Genomic DNA, 16,637 nt, shown 5'->3' on the forward strand with positions numbered 1-16,637 from the left:
CACGATGGTATGACCCTGGGGTGTAGTGGTTCGGTGTGTGACCTAACCCTATTGGTCGGGTGTGACGGGTCAAAGGCCAAGGTATCGTATCCAGGGTTCGTACCCCCCCCCCCCCCCTCTCTTTATCAGGCCGCCATCGTCCTCGAGGGTCGTAAAGTCGTGCTCATGGGATTACGAACGACTTAAAACTGAAATACAGTACGACACTTGTGGGTTGTCGCGGTGAGTGACAACCACAGGAGCGCCCGACCTGTTACTAAATCAGTAACACCAGACTGGTGATAACACCACAGTAACACCACACTCATAACGCCACAGTAACACCAGACTGGTGGTGATAACACCACGGTAACTAGAGAGAACGAGGAAGCCCTATGCCCCACCCCTTCGAGTATTACCTGCCGACGCTACAAATTTCAGATCCCACTAACCTCCCGCGGGTGTGGGTTTGTAAGACGTCCAGCCGACAGAATGATGTGTTGTCTGCAAGAATCAGTGTTAATTGACATGTCTCATGGGCACATTATTTTCTAACTTTTATTTGACTTACTGACCTGTTTTTGACGTGTTAGACTTTTTCGTAATTTTCTGAGGAATTTATATTTTTTTTTATTAATTTCTAAATGATTATTCAGATGTATTGACCTAATTTTGTGGAGCTATTGTTTTTTTCTCCTCTAACCTCCTGAGAGTTAATTGACTTTGGGGAGCTGTTGGGTGTGTAAACTTTTAAGCGTTGACATATTCTTGATCATATATGTTCAGGGACCGTGTGCAGTTATTAATGACCATTTGGGATGAGCTGTTTGGAACATTGTGAGCTGCAGGGTGACCACTGGTTCTTGCTGTGTTTTCTGGCGGATAGGAAATGGTTTCTTATGTTTGATTTTTGGTAGATTTCATATATTGAATGTTTCGAGCATATAGGGTTTATGTATATTAATTGGTTTCGTATGTTATATTGGGTTTAAATGTATTCGATATATTTAATGGTTTGTAATGTCATATAGAGTTTATTTAAGTATATTCGATATATTTAATGGTTTGTAACGTTATATAGGGTTTATCTAAGTACATACGATATATTTAATGGTTCCTAATGCTTTAGGGGCTCTTTGGGTAAATATGTTATTGATTAATTGGAAGAAAGAGCGTATAATTTTCATCAAGAAGACCTGTTTGGTGGGGGGAATAAATTGCAGTGTTCCCCTTCAGCCACGGATGTCGAGCCTCTAATCCAGTAAATGAATTGTAAAGTAGCAAACAATACACACGTCAAGAAACGTTGTTGGCCGAACGTTTCCCCAGCGAACAGCCCCCTGAGAAACAGGCATGCGGAAATAATCAGGCGGGAATAGTTGCAGAAAAGTTTCTCCCCTTTGCAGTGTTGGAGAGGAGCGGTCGGCTCAGAGAGAGAGAGAGAGAGAGAGAGAGAGAGAGAGAGAGAGAGAGAGAGAGAGAGAGAGAGAGACCGTATTTAACATCACTGATTCATGAGTTGGTCTTATCGTCCCGTCTGGCTGGTGCCTGTATCAGACGGCGTTGTTGGGTGATGGCGATGTGCTCCTGGTGATGCTTGCTGGGGATTACCTCTCTGCGCTTGTCTCGTCGCTTTGTTGGGGGGTTGAGGGTCTGCGGCAGATTAAGCGACCCACGAGAGTTCCTCGGTAATCTCGAGGCAGATGAAGGAGTTGGATCGCGGGATTGAGGGGTTTTGTTGGGAGGTAAGGTTAATCTGGCCAGGCGGCGAGGGGGGCCTCCCCTCTCTCCTCTTCCCAGCCCTCTCCCCCGCCAGCTTCCTGGCTCCCCCGTCCGTCCCGCAGTTTAGCCCTCCCCAGCCCACTGCATGGGGAGAGAGGAAGACTTCTAAAGGGTAATAGAGAGTGCAGGACGTGTTCATATACTGAATGGGGAAAAAGGGTAGGAAGGCTATGGGGAGGAGGTGGTAGAATACCGAAGAGGAGGAAAAAGGGAGTAAATTGGGGGTGAGAGAGTGGGGGGCTGGGAAGAGATGAGATGAGGGGACATAGGTGTGTGTGTGTGGCCACCGATACCCGTAACTGGTTGCAATCATGGCTCGGGGGCTGTGGGAGGGTGGGTAGGTGGGGAAGGAAGGAAGGGGGGTGGAGAGAGGGTCGGTGGGTTCGAGGAAATTAGAATTGAGGAAATGGAATAGTGGCAGCCGGTCTGTCTGACCCCAACCCCCCCCCCCCCCTAACCAGTGTGGCCAGGTAGGCCATACTGAAGCTTGACCAGCTCTTGAGTGTGCGACTCTAGGATGGCCAGAGCGGCCAGGCCAGCGGGTCAGTGCTGCGTTTACACTCAATATCTCAACGCCACCCGGAGAACCACAAGCCAAGAGGTGGGAATGGGTGGTTAGTACGACCTGTCCACCACATGAGCTGATGCGATGGTGGCAGCAGTAATGGTGGTGGGGAAGGGTCAGGTCAGAGGCCATCAAAGGTTTGCCTAAGGGGTCGCACCAACCCGTCGTGATGTGGTTCAGTACAAGTCTCGAACGCAAAATCTGGACCACAACTTAAAAAAAAAATCCATGAAACATTTACAGCAATTTTAAGATTGTGAAATATATGTAACGAAACTTATATGAACCTGAAGTCATCTAGAAAGTACGGAAAAGAAAAAATGACTACAACACGGTATTTCTGCTGTGAAAGAAAAAAAATATATATCGCCCAAGTTGGCCTTCATTAATATTTAATGCGTATTTTCGGTGCGTGAATTAACGTATATTGTGACGCAGTTCTGGGATGATGGGGAAATTGTGTTCATTTTTCTCTGCTACTCCCTCATCCTCCCCCCCCCCCCACACCCATAACCCTTGAGTCATCCCTCCCATTCCCTCCCCCCAGTCAAGTCTTTAATCTCCCTGACCTTCCCCTCATCACACACTTGTTATTAACCCCTTACATCCAAAACTTTCCCCTCATCATACCCTAGTTATTAACCCTTTAACCGTCTTAAACTTCCCCCCTTTTCTTAACCCCATTAATAATTAAAAATTTCCCCCTAATCGCACAACCCTCCCCCTTAGTTAACTGCTTAATTAACCTTAAACTTCCCCGTGCAACATCTAGTTAACCCATCACCAGTCTCATGGGATTTAATCCCCTCCCTCCCCCCTCCCCATGCACCTTACCATCCCCCCTTTATCCTAACCCATCCCCCTCCCCCTTTCCGCCAGCCGGGCGATTATCCCTCCCTAGCAACGCCGTAATCTCATAGGGGGTGGCAGAGGGGGGTACGCCTTGACCTACTTGCTCCCCCCTGAAGCCTCCAGTGTTTCCTGTACACGCTAACGTGGCTCACTCTGACCCACCTGACGCGTGCGTGTCCTTAACTGTACGTACACGCTGACGGACACACGGTTTCGTGTACGTTTCCTTTTACTGTATGCGATCACACACGCTGCAGTATAGCCAACACTGGCTTTTGGCGGGGTCTGTGTTTGCAGTGCAGCCAACACAAGCGGGCGTTGATGGGGCTCTCAACAACACCCCTCCCCCCTCCTTGGCAAGACGGTCCTGTTCGTGAGCCGCGCTGCACAGCTGCACTGGATATGACGTCCTGGCTCCTATCCTTAATGGGGACAGTTCAAAGGCCAGGTCATTACATCTAAGGGTCCTGGCTCCTATCCTTAATGGGGACAGCTTAAAGGCCAGGTCATCACATCTAAGGGTCCTGGCTCCTATCCTTAATGGGGGCAGCTTAAAGGCCAGGCCATCACATCTAAGGGTCCTGGCTCCTATCCTAAATGGGGGCAGTTCAGAGGCAAGGCCATCACATCTAAGGGTCGTAACCATGGTGCTAAAGAGCTGTGAGCGGCAAGCAAAGGGTCGTGCGGTGATCACGTTTAACCACGACGTCTGGACACACGGGTCGGTGGGTGTGTATTAACCACACACACACACACACACACACACACACCTGTGAACACGTGGACGATAATGACGCAGGTGTCTCCAGGTAAAACTGTGATTATTTCTCTTCCCGTAATTGTCGGTCTAGGAGGGTGAAGGATGCTGGAGGGGTCTTGTATGAGGAGGAGGCTGCTTCTGGAGTTGGGGTGGGGTGATCGAGAGGAAATAATGTGGAATATGGTGTTAAAGACTCGATCTCCAACGTCTTTTTTTTTTTTACTGCTTATGTTGAATGACTATTTGCATGAGTGTTCCTGGAGCTAATGTGCATCGACTGCCAAAGGGCCAGTAAAAGCAGGAGGCGTCACACACACACACACACACACACACACACACACACACACACACACACACACACCGAGTCTACGTGCTTCCAAGCTGGTGGTTTACAGTCTTGTATAACATCTGTAAATTTGCCAGCGTTTGCCTCACATCTGTCATTACAGAATATGCATCGCATGACACGTTTGTGACTGAAATTAGGATCTCAAGATGAATAATTTTTGACTACATTTAGATCCTATGTCACATAACTTCTGATGCAACAGAAGATAAAACCAGTTTTAACTCACACGAGCTTAGAGTGAAACACTAAAAGATAACGGAATGTAACACCTTGGGGTATTTTTCGAGACATGATAGAAAGTTCTGGAGTGAAGGGGTACGGTGAAAGGGCAGGAAGAGTGAGCGAGTGGTCTGCACTCGGTATGGATGAAGTCAAGAACTGATGAGAGGGGCACAGAGTCATCTAGTGAAAGGGCAAATGTAGGGTGAAAAGTAGGCACGTCCAGCATGTGTGTGTGTGTGTGTGTGTGTGTATGTGTGTGTGTGTGTGTGTGTGTGTGTGTGTGTGTGTGTGTGTGTGTGTGTGTGTGTGTGTGTGTGTGTGTGTGTGTTCCATGGCGCAGCAGAGTGTTGGAGAAAGTTGTGACAAAAGGACACTGTGGAGGGAGGGGTTGGGGTGGGGGTGTGGGGTTGTGGGTGGGGGTTGGTGGTGGTGGTGGCGGCGGTCTTGACCCACATTTGCACATGCGTGGCTCCCCGCGTCAAGGTGGAGGTCACGCCTCCCTCCCTCCCTCTCTCCCTCCAACCCTCCCTCATCACTTTCATAGTGGTCACCCCCCCCCCCTCCTCTTCTATCCCTCCCTACACTCCAAAAATGATCACTGTTTTGTATGATCGTTCCTGGCGCTCGTCTCATTACCGTCGCCGTTGCTACTGTTCCTGGCGTCTCTCGCCGTTGCTACTGCTGCTGATGTTCCTGGCGTTCGATAGTGCGGCTGTTTACGACCGCTGCTGTTATCGAGCTGCTTCGGCTACTGTCTTTTCCTGTTGTTGCTGCTGATGTTGGACTCCATACCCGCGTCTTGCTGCTGCCGTCAGCTGCAGCTTTGGGTAATGGTGGTGGTTCCTGCTGAAGCTGTGGGTGGTAGTGGTTCCTGGTGCAGCTGTGGGTGGTGGTGGTTCCTGGTGCAGCTGTGGGTGATGGTGGTTCCTGCTGAAGCTGTGGGTGGTAGTGGTTGCTGGTGCAGCTGTGGGTGATGGTGGTTCCTGGTGCAGCTGTGGGTGGTAGTGGTTCCTGGTGCAGCTGTTCCTCCTGCAGCTGTGGCTGGTAGTGGTTCCTGGTGCAGCTGTGGCAGGTGGGGGTTCCTGCTGCAGCCGTGGGTGGTGGTGGTTCCTGCTGCTGCTGTCAGCTGTATTCCCGCTGCAGCTGTAGTTACTGCCGCTGACGTAACTTCTTGCTCGTATAAGTCTTCTTGTACACCTGCTGCTGCTTCTTTTTATTTCTGCACCCATAGGTGAGGTTCTTCTGGCCCCCTGACGTTCAGAGGGAATTTAACAGTTTCACAATGGAAAGAAAATGTTAGGGAATTTTCAGAAATTAGATGGGGGAAAAAATCGGGGTTTTTAAATTTTCTTTGGAGGCAGGGAGGACCCGGAGAATTTTGCAACTGGTCGTGGAAATTTGAAGATTCAGGGTAATTTCTTAGATATTCCGATAGTCTATTACTGTACCCCGCATCTAGTGAGGGAGGGATGCTTAAAGTCTAAAGTAGTGGTAACTGATGTACAACGTACAGTACATTAACATGTGGTTCGGAATGGCTACAGTGGAGGTCCACGACGTTTGGAAGACGGCTGCCGTAAGCGAAAATGAGGTGACGTTGCCAATTTACTTATGGTGATGCCTCTGTAGTCGTAAATGTTTCAAGTCATTTATGGAGTCGGGCAGACTTTTTGTGCTACCTTGTCCATCTTGCGGCGGGTCGTGGTCTCGCTCACTCACTCGCTCGCTCATCAGGTAACAGTGTCAGATTTTGTGTATTTGTATATTTTCTTCAAGACCTCACTGCAGCTGACACATGTTCGTCCATTCGCGAGCCAGTTGGTGATGTGATGAAGATGATGATGACTCTACCAACATCGTCTTCGAGGGCATTTACTTCATTCGTAAATTCTTTTGAAAATTATTTTTTTTCTTTGCACGTTTTGCTCATTAAAACTTATAATTTACATCGTCGTGGAGCTGTTCATCGCCTGTTATTAATGCAGAAATATAGAGGTGATCTCTTGTTAGATTACCCACTGCAGTAATTGGTCAGTGCTCCGAATTGTTCATTCCTTAATTGCTGATCTTCTTAACTAGTAAATTGACTGGTATGGCTCGAGTTTTTATGTAGTCTAATTATATGGAGTTGACGTGAACTTACAACACTGATGGAAGGGTTGTGTGCTAGACTCACAGGGGTTGTGTCTTGTACTCCCGACAGTCTTGGAAGGGAGCAAGGGGGTGTCATATCACGTACTTGCAACACTGACTATGTTGTGATTTGAGCTGACCGTACCAAAGGCGGTTGTGTTAGCTCACAGCCTCGATGAGTGTACTGTGGTTTAAGCTTACATCATTTACGCTTTTATCCTCGTAAGCTCAGAGAACTGAGGGAGGGGGGGTTACTGTGTCAAAACCTTTCAGCACTGGAGAGGGCGGTTTTGAATGTGTCGGCGTCTTCAGTGATATTTTGACTCACTTTAAAAGTTTTGACAGCTTAAACTAGCGATATGGACTGGCACCGCCCCCATACCTTCAACTGACAAGGCTGTTTCTGTACTGATCTATTGGGTTTAGGTATCCAAACTTTGTCTTTGCTTGTCACTCTCCTGTCCACAGCAATTTATTATGTATTCAGACCGGAATTTTATCTTTCGATTGTGTGTGTGTGTGTGTGTGTGTGTGTGTGTGTGTGTGTGTGTGTGTGTGTGTGCGTGTGCCATCTCATCCACCTACCCCACACAAACACAAACAAACAAGACTACCACACATAACAAACATAATATATCAGCCTTGTTTTACATCATTTTTATTGTTGTTAGTTATTGTGGTATGCAGACAGCACTACCTTCAACACACACATGTCGCCAACTTAATTATAGCAGAATCTATGAGAGATTTTCCTGTTTTTGTAAATCAAGCAACCACTGTCTTCACACAAGATCCCGATTTGCAAGCAAGACACAGTCACTTCCAGGTAAGTCCCGTGCTATGTACACCACTTCCTCATTACTTACAAGGGAAAGGCTTGGGGAAGTACCCGGGAGAGTAACGCGATCAAGAAAGAGGCAAAAATGATGTTGAGGAGGGAAAAAGAGGGAATGGCATTGCACTTGACCTTGACCTAGTTTACGATTGGCTTGAGGCAACTGGTGTGGTGACGTTTTCATCATCTTCGTCCCAGTAATTCGTCTGTATACATATCCACTGGGATTCCTTCCCTCAGAGACTCGCACCAAAGCTTAAAAAAAAAAAAAGAGCGGCCTTTGACAGCGCCTCTCTTGAGTCGACTTTAATTAATATTTTTTCCCCGCTTTTTAAGCGTGAAAATAATATTTACCAAGGATCTGCGGTGTTTTTGTGTGTTAATTAAATGTTAGAAATTGGTAATATGACACGAAATTTAAGTAATCATTATAATGATTTTAGTAGTAATGACACTACTACTAGTACTACTAATACTACTAATACTAATACTACTAATACTACTACTACTAATAATAATAATGATAATAATAATAATAATAATAATAATAATAATAATAATAATAATAATAATTATATAGTAATTGTAAGAATCAAACAAATGCTAGGGGAGGAAATGGTATATTGCATGTTCTCTTGTTTTCTGACATGATGACCTTTAATTGTTAACGACCTAATATTATACCCAATGTTACATACGTATGGCCTCGTGACACCGTATGCGAGAGACGAACGTGTGGCCTGGAATGTCCACCAAACTACCGGAGTTTTCCCTCCCCCCCCGAATGTTTTGTAATTTAATTCTCATTTTCTGTGCTTCACAAGGCACCCTCGAGGGACCTCTTTTCATGGGGCGAGAGGTGTGTTCATGTGGTCGTTGGCAACTGGAATAGCGATTTGTCGGAAGCGACTGTCTTTCATACCGCGTGAAAGATCGACTTCAAAATGTTAATGGGTGAAAGTAAAGAAAATCTTTTAAACCCGAGTATCGCACACCCGTTAAATGCCAGACCTCCGTTGCGATGCAGAGACCAAGAAAATTCAAAATACAGGCCTTGCCTTCACTGTACCCGTGACATCTGTAGGTAACATGAGCACCGATACACATTAGGTCGAGGTGCTTCGGTGTCTCCGTATTGTGCCCCATCCCCCCTCCCTCCGGCACACACACACCTGCTCTTCCGCCCATCGAGCGGAGTCGCACCTGCCGCTGCTCTTCCTCAGAATCTTGCTGCTGTGTGCCGCAGCTGCCGGCAGTCCCTCCTCATTATCATCCACGTCCCCTCTGCTGCGTTTCCGTAAAATCCTTTCAGCGGGTGACATGTTATTTCCCGTTGTTGCCTGTGTTCTCGTCTCTCTCTCTCTCTCTCTCTCTCTCTCTCTCTCTCTCTCTCTCTCTCTCTCTCTCTCTCTCTCTCTCTCTCTCCCATCCCTTTGGTCAGCTGGTGTCCCTCGTGCTCCGGCGTCGGTCAGGTGTGGGCGTCACATGTACCCCTGCAGCAGCAGCAGCAAGCCGTGGCGGTGGCCACCGTTACCGTGGTGATGGTGGCGACCTCTGGCTCCTCCTGCATGCCACGCTCGTCCAGGCCACAGCCGCACACATCCACGCTCCATATACACACGCATTCATGAGCGCAGCATAACCTTCTAACCCACGGGATCACCAGAGTAGTCACACCTTATCCACACATTCACATTCACCCTAGATACGGGCGCCGCCGTGCGCTCTCCTGCCCGTGTTCACCACAGCGTGTCGTTTCGTGCGAGTGACGCGTCAACGCGTCTTCGGTAGTAACTGCGGTGATTACTCGATCACACCCGACGGTGAGTTGGATAGTGGCGTGTCTGGATCCACACGGCCACTCCTTACTCCTGGGCCGTCTACCAGAGCCCTAGTCGCAAAAGCCAGGATTCTCTTCGAACATCGTCCGTCCCTTACCTCAAGCCTGTGTTTCTCTTTCCCAGAGTTTCTTAAATGCCAGAAAACCTCGGAGCGCATATTTATCACACCTCTCCGGTACCCTGAGCTCCCCCTTAGAGCTCTCACCACATCACCAGGGCCCTTAACTTTCCCCTCACAGACCAGACCTTACTCTTGTACCATCTGGACATACCTAGTGCTGGAGTCTTGCACTTGAGCCTCTTCTGGAAGATTTCGTCGACATCCCTGAGCGCCAGATTCCAGTGCTTGTCAAAGGCCACCACGAAGCCCGTCAGGAGGCCCCGCACTTCGCTGTGGTTTCTCGTGTACACCTGCGGCAGGAGGCAAAAAGGTGGCGTCTTACTTACGGTGGGGTTCACCATAGGATGGAGACTGAAGGCAAGAAAGGATAGAAAAAGATTATGAAGACGAAAACAAAGACTCAAGTTGCAATTAGGAAAAAAGCAGAAGAGGGGAAATTTCTCCTGTCAGACTTTAGATTCGAAGACTGTGAGTCTGACCTTCGTATAACTAAAGGCGTCAGTAGATAAGACCTCTATGAATCATGTGGCGAGGGATTTCCTATGGTACCCTAGAATTCGGGTTTCAGGATGGGATAGGAAGGAAGATGAAAGACTGCTAGTAGGAAGGAGGATGAGGGAATGCTAGTAGGAGGGAGGATGAGGGACTGCTAGTAAGAAGAAGGATGAGGGACTGCTAGTAGGAAGAAGGGTGAGGGACTGCTTGTATGGAGGAGAATGAGGGACTGCTAGTAGGAAGGAGGAGTGGCAGGGAGGGTCTTATTGAAGTGGTGGGGAACAGGGCTCCTGTGTAATGTGGAAGGACAAGGAAATATGGAGTATGAAAGGTAAGGAGAGAGAGAGAGAGAGAGAGAGAGAGAGAGAGAGAGAGAGAGAGAGAGAGAGAGAGAGAGAGAGAGAGAAGGAAGAGACAAGGATTGCCTGGAGGAAGTGGAGAAGCGGAAGAGACAGACAGCAGTGTGTCAAGACCTCAGAGAGCTGGCCATCAAGGCCAGCTAGGTATGGGTAGTAAAGACTAGTTAGTTACCGGGCAAGACTGCCCCTTGGCCAACACCAGTGACGGACACAACATGGGAGGGGTGGGGCAAGAGCGATCCGGATTGAGAAGGTGGGAGTGGGGGGGGGGGGATCCTAGGAAAAATCCAGAGACACTCGCGTAAAAACGAGGTGAAATTTACGAGCAGGACGAATAATAAGTGTTAGTGCAAGCGGAGCGTTTGACACCTGCTCATACTGAAACACCTGTGCCTGGGATATATATAGATATATATTTTGAGATTGCTTGCCAACATCTGTTATGTTACGTGTGGCGTAACCTACTTACACCTGTCGTTACACCATGACCTTGATAGGCTCGACGACGCCTGTAAAGGTCTTCAGTCACGCCTCCGAAATAATCCGCAGGTGACTCAAATAATTTCCTCACTCGTCTTTACCTCTTCTCACAGGTCAGGTCTGGTCATGACCTGGCTACACAGCCTACCCCTCGACCGCGGTCTTACGACCCTCGAACACAAAGGCAAGATCCCTATATAGGATGGCTTGTATATTATGGCCTTTGACCTGACCCTAAAGAGTCAGGTCAAAGGCCAAGGGTCTTGCCGTTATGGTTTAGGGGTCAACCAGCCCACATTGGTAAAAATCACTAACCTTTCTACCTTCGTGCCATTAAACAGTTTGAGTAAAAACCCACGATTTTCTTTTTGTGACAGCTTTCGTAACTCACGAAAATCCGAGTAAAACGAACCCCAATTAATGTCGCGTCGGCAAGGGTCAAGGTTGAAGTCCTGGTTGTATACCTTCTGTTGCGTATCTCTGTACAGAGAGTGGCATTACCTCGATGGGAGGTGGCATATTTTACCACGCTCATTACCCGACACGACACCATGAATCACAACGACCGCGAGTGCTGGCTATAACCAACAACCGTACTAACCACTGCCCTCATCCTCCCTCCCCCCAAACACACACACACACACACACACACACACACACCACCGCATACCACAGCACCACCACTACCTCTACCACCACCAACACCACCAAACAAAACACACTCATCCTCCACCAGACACAAATTTGTATCACCATCTTATTAAACCTTTAAAGCCTCCATCTCCCCCCCCCATCCCCTCCCTCCCCCCAGTCAGCTGACCTCAGCCTTGCTCTGCCGCCCTCCCAGCCCACACGATTTCTCCGACATTGAGCCAGCCAGCCACTGAATCATCCATCCAGCCAGCCAGCTAGCCACTGAATCATCCAACCAGCCACTGAATCATCCAGCCAGCTACTGAATCATCCAGCCAGCCAGCCAGCCACTGAATTATCCTGCCAGCTACTGAATCATCCAGCCAGCAAGCCACTGAATCATCCAGCCAGCCACTGAATCATCCAGCCAGCCAGCCAGCCACTGAATCATCCATCCAGCCAGCCAGCCACTGAATCACCCGGCCAGCCAGCCAGCCCGCCACTGAGTCAAGCGGCCAGCCAGCCATCTATCTGAGCAATCAGTCAGCCAATGGTACTGTAAAAAGCAGCTTCTAAGGCAGCCAGCAAATCGGCCATTGGATCAGCCAGAGAACCACTGGATCGGCCATTCCAGTTGGTAGAGTAGTCAACCCGCTAGCCGCGGGAGCACTCAGCCAGCCAGTGGAATAGCCAGTGAAGCAGCCAGCCAGTCAGCCAGTGGGGCAGCCAGCTTGAGGAGTAGCCAGTCAGTCAGACAGTGGAGCAGCCAGTCAACCACTGGAGCACCCTGCCTGTCAGTCAGTGGGGCAGCCAGCCATTGGTACAGCCAACCAGCCACTGGAGGGAACCAACCAGTACAGCTCAGGCCGGCAGGATGTGAGACTTGCCATTACGGTTGCCATAGTTACCGTCGACGTAAACAAACGTGTTGTGGGGGGGGGGGGGATGGCGTAGGGAGGACTTCCGGGTGTGGTGCCTTATCTCCCGCCTGATCTCGGATGCTGCCGATTCCCCCCATGACCGCAGGAACGGCTGGAGGCAGAGGTAGAGTTATTGAGTTTAAGCTCCTTAAAGAAAACCGGGCTCGGGCAGTAAGAATGCCTCTCTCTCGGTGGAGTTGGGGGGAGGGGGGAGAGAACTGAAGTTAAACCGGCTTATCTTATTGCCGAGGTCAGGGGTTGTTTCGTGCTCTCCCTTGTGTAAATTTAAGTACAGCTTTGCTATAGGTAGGTGAAGAGGGAGTTTCTTAGTAAATTTAACTGCAGTGCCATCCAATCCAGCTGCCTTGCCGGATTTCATCCTCTGCAAGGTTTTCACCACCTCTTCTCTTTTCACCAAAAAACACTTTTACGTGGCTTTAATCCCTTTTATCTCGGTGGCACTACCCTTGGAAGTTGCGATCCCATGGGTCTGATGGCCTGGACTTTAACCTGGCCCCGTAAGGCTTAGGTGAGAAGTCAGGCCATCATACCGCCGTGCTTAAGGCGCCGCACCGTCCACCAGAGACTGATGACAATAAGTTTCAGGCTCACATCAACACTGCCGATGACGTGTCCTGAGGCGGAGAATAATAAAAAGCAGGGTGGGTCACACACTCACACGGTGACGGAGATCCGGAACAGTAAGTGGTGATGAAGGGACTGACGTGCTGGAGGTATGATGAGACGCGAGAAGATAACGTTAGAGACAGGAGGTAGAGGGCACGGGAGGGAGAGAGAGAAAGAGATGGATGGATGGGAATTCGAAGGGCAGAAATGGTAAGACGATGAAGAGAAAAACATTAAGAAGGTGAATCTGGAGATACAGACATAAGCTATAGAAGATGGGGAGCGATATATACCATACAGATAACTTTGGTATTGTATCCGTTATTATTTTTACTGGGATTATTGATATCATTATACAACCCTCTACATATTTGTGATAATATCTAGCGGAAGTCGCATTTGCTTGCTCCTGGCTTAGCGTGTTCCCATGAGTCCCCAACTCTTCTTGCCGAAGGAATGATTGCTCACGGCCCTCAACCCCACACACTACACTTGACCAACGTCCAGTTTGGCGCTCTCTTGTCCTCCTGGACTGTTTCTTAGTGTTAACGACGTCATTAGAGAAGAGAGAGAGAGAGAGAGAGAGAGAGAGAGAGAGAGAGAGAGAGAGAGAGAGAGAGGAGAGAGAGAATGTTCTTTGGATGCATGTTTATTTTCTGTTCATAAACATGAGTGTATACGTCTTTGCCACGGGGCCGCCCAATTGCATATATCGTCCTACCATACAATAAATCCAACAAATACACGACAAAAAAAGAGAAATCCATAAGGCCACAGCCAATACACGAGTGACATCAAAGCTCCCTGGACAAAAAAAAAAAAAAAAAGAGAACGCACAGCATACACAGCCATACGTTTGTATTTACAGAACAGCAAACTCGTAGCCTTCCACAGCACCCCAGTACTACCACAACAGCCATAGCAACCCCAGTAACGCAAGAAGCACCCCAGAACCACAGGATGAGAGCCACAGTCCAATCACAACACACTCCACGCCTGACACCCACCCCTACCCGCCCGACGTGTTCGCCCTCGCTCCAGTAGTACCTGTCCATGTGAACATTTGTTCTCGCTTCCCGCCAGGCATTTAGTACATGGATGGGCATATAATTACCCCAGGACTCCTTTCTGTGAGAATGTTTCCGTTGTTAGCCCAAGACATCTTTCCAGAGACCTAAGGGTGCGCTGCTTCCAGCAGTAGGAAAATGTGGACGCCTTTGCACTGAGGTTTTCCCTGACGAAAGTGTACCTAGTGATACAGCCGAGCCAGAGGTGACTCTTCACTTGTGGCGTAACTTCATGCAGGCAGAGTCCTGATATATATATATATATATATATATATATATATATATATATATATATATATATATATATATATAACAGCCTTAGCTAACTGCTGATCATACGGGGGTTCCTCACTTCCCGGAATTTATGACAATAACATGTGAGCGGTAAACTGCCGGAACTCGTTCGTTCTCGTGTTCCACACTAGTGACATATCCTCCCAATAAGGATAACAATGGATGTAGCGAATGACCACATTGTATGCTGTCTGAAGCAGCTGACGACTCTTTAATGGTCGTTAAACCCCTTAAGCACGACGGGACGACCCTTTCGGCACGACCATTATGGTTTTGATGACCCAGCCTTTGACCTGACCCTTAAAGGTTGGGTTGAAAAGGGGCAAGGATAATACTGTCATACTTAGGGTGTCATGCTGTTGCAATGCAGAGGGTCGAACTGTCATACTTTGTTCGCTCAGTAAAACTTCACGCGTAGATGATTAGAAAAATTAATGTCGTATTAATAAGCGTTGTAGTACGCATCACTTTTGTCATCCCCAACACCTCACCCACCTGCCCAGCCTCTCCCGGCCGCTTGCACGCCCACAGTAGCAGATCAAGGCGCAAGCACGCCCACGCCCGAAACAGCAAATAAGCGCCTAGTACGCCCACTCTCCCGGAACAGCGAATCAGCGTCCAGAACACCCACGCGCCCTTAGCTGCAAATCAAGACCCAGCACGACCACATCAGCCAATGGCCTATTGGCCGAAATGACAGGTTAAAACACTGGTCCGTTCCCCGTTGCCCCGCCCACTCGGATCTTGCAGCCAGTCAGTGGACGACACGATGCAGAATTCCTCCACTCACAGACAAAGTACTGAAATACACCAACAGGACACGGGCAACAGATATCTAATCACTTAAAGGTTACTATACCTCAATCTTTAAAGTCTTCTGCTCACAGTAATAGATTTTTTAACCCATGTTTATTTATTCAGGTGATTTTTAGAGATCTAGAAATCTATAAGTCAGAAGAAATTCAATCTTCTTCGACATGCTAGAAAAATTTGGAAAAAATGTCTTATCAGTTTTTTTAGGTAGTTCAATTCTTTATTTTCAAAGCAGAGGGGAAAAAAATCTGTTCATTATTCTACCCGGACCATAGTTATTGAATATATATTTTATGGGAAGCGAATATATAACCGCATTACGTTGTTGACTGAATTTCCTAATTGTATTTTACTGCACGCTTTATAATAATAATTATTATTATTAGTATTATTATCGACCACCGAACCGTTGAAGCAGCACCGTGACATATTTGGTCATCAGATAATCCCGTCAGTTTGAGAGCGCGGGTGTACACCTGCACCCGTCCACATGCATTTGCACAGCAGGCTGCTCTACCGTGCCATCATTATGATCCCGGTACCACTGCGGGATTGACCCGATCAATCCATCTCGAGGCAGGTTCATTTTCTTGGGTTAGATTCGGGCCTGGAAATCCGGACCTGGCCCAATCAAATCGTGCCCAAGCTTGTTTCGAGAGAGAGAGAGAGAGAGAGAGAGAGAGAGAGAGAGAGAGAGAGAGAGAGAGAGAATCACTAAAAGTGTAGGTCCGTAACGCTTGTTTGCAAATGAGATTTCAGTGTTGCATTTCGATCCTCGGATTTTGGCCGTCACACACGAAGGCACTTCGATGTGGTAATTCCCCAGAGTTGTACTCGTCCTCGTGGCGATACTTACCCCATCAATAAAATACAGAACTGGCTCACTTAACTGCCAATCACACCTGCCAACATCTCTGGGAACATTCGCATTGTTGGTGGAATAATTGATGGGAGACGTATTAATGCATGAGTCTGCCTCAGAGTGGCCGTGGGGGCGAGGAAGGAGACTTGGGGATAGGGCCAGATATTCATATCCTTGGAAACATCATTTTCTTCTTAATGGTAGTGATGTGATGCCAGACGGTGAGTACACGACTCGGAGAATTATCAAAAATATATATATATGGCGATGATAGCTGTCTCGAGATGTTCAAAACTGCCTTTTTTCAGTGTGAAGACATGCGTTCAGGCCGGGACTTTGGGTGTAAGGTGTGCGGGTGGTGGAGTGAGGGGTTGTATGCACGTGATACATGCACCATGGCAACGGGGACTTATTTGATCCAGGGTAGGAGAATGAGGGGGCAGGAGGCTGTGGCAGGGAGGAGGAGGATGGAGTTGAGTGGGAGGAAGGGGCAGGAGGTTGTGGCAGGGAACAGGGTCAGGTTGTGGAAGGAAGGAGGTAAAGGGAGGGCAGAGAGTCAAGGAGGAGGAGGATGGGGTTGAGGGAGGTAGAGTGCAGGAGGGGGGTAAGAGTGAGGACCATGACACTGGGTGGCAGCCCGGGTTCTGA

At 48.3% G+C, this 16,637-nt stretch overlaps 2 protein-coding genes across 11 annotated transcripts in view; one reads left to right on the forward strand and one right to left on the reverse strand.

Annotated features, from left to right (window-relative positions):
- The window catches only part of Eip74EF (Ecdysone-induced protein E74), a 630,411-nt gene that overhangs the window by 340,879 nt on the left and 272,895 nt on the right, over window positions 1-16,637 (forward strand). The gene's annotated exons all lie outside the window — the stretch shown is intronic.
- Lsm11 (U6 snRNA-associated Sm-like protein LSm11) overlaps window positions 1-16,637 on the reverse strand; it is a 43,394-nt gene that overhangs the window by 10,883 nt on the left and 15,874 nt on the right. The window contains exon 4 of the mRNA XM_071660257.1: window positions 9,591-9,729. Within this exon, the coding sequence (XP_071516358.1) occupies window positions 9,591-9,729 (139 nt within the window). The remainder of the gene's footprint in view (window positions 1-9,590; window positions 9,730-16,637) is intronic.

The sequence above is a fragment of the Panulirus ornatus genome, chromosome 5 (assembly GCF_036320965.1).
Source record: "Panulirus ornatus isolate Po-2019 chromosome 5, ASM3632096v1, whole genome shotgun sequence".
NCBI lineage: Eukaryota > Metazoa > Arthropoda > Malacostraca > Decapoda > Palinuridae > Panulirus > Panulirus ornatus.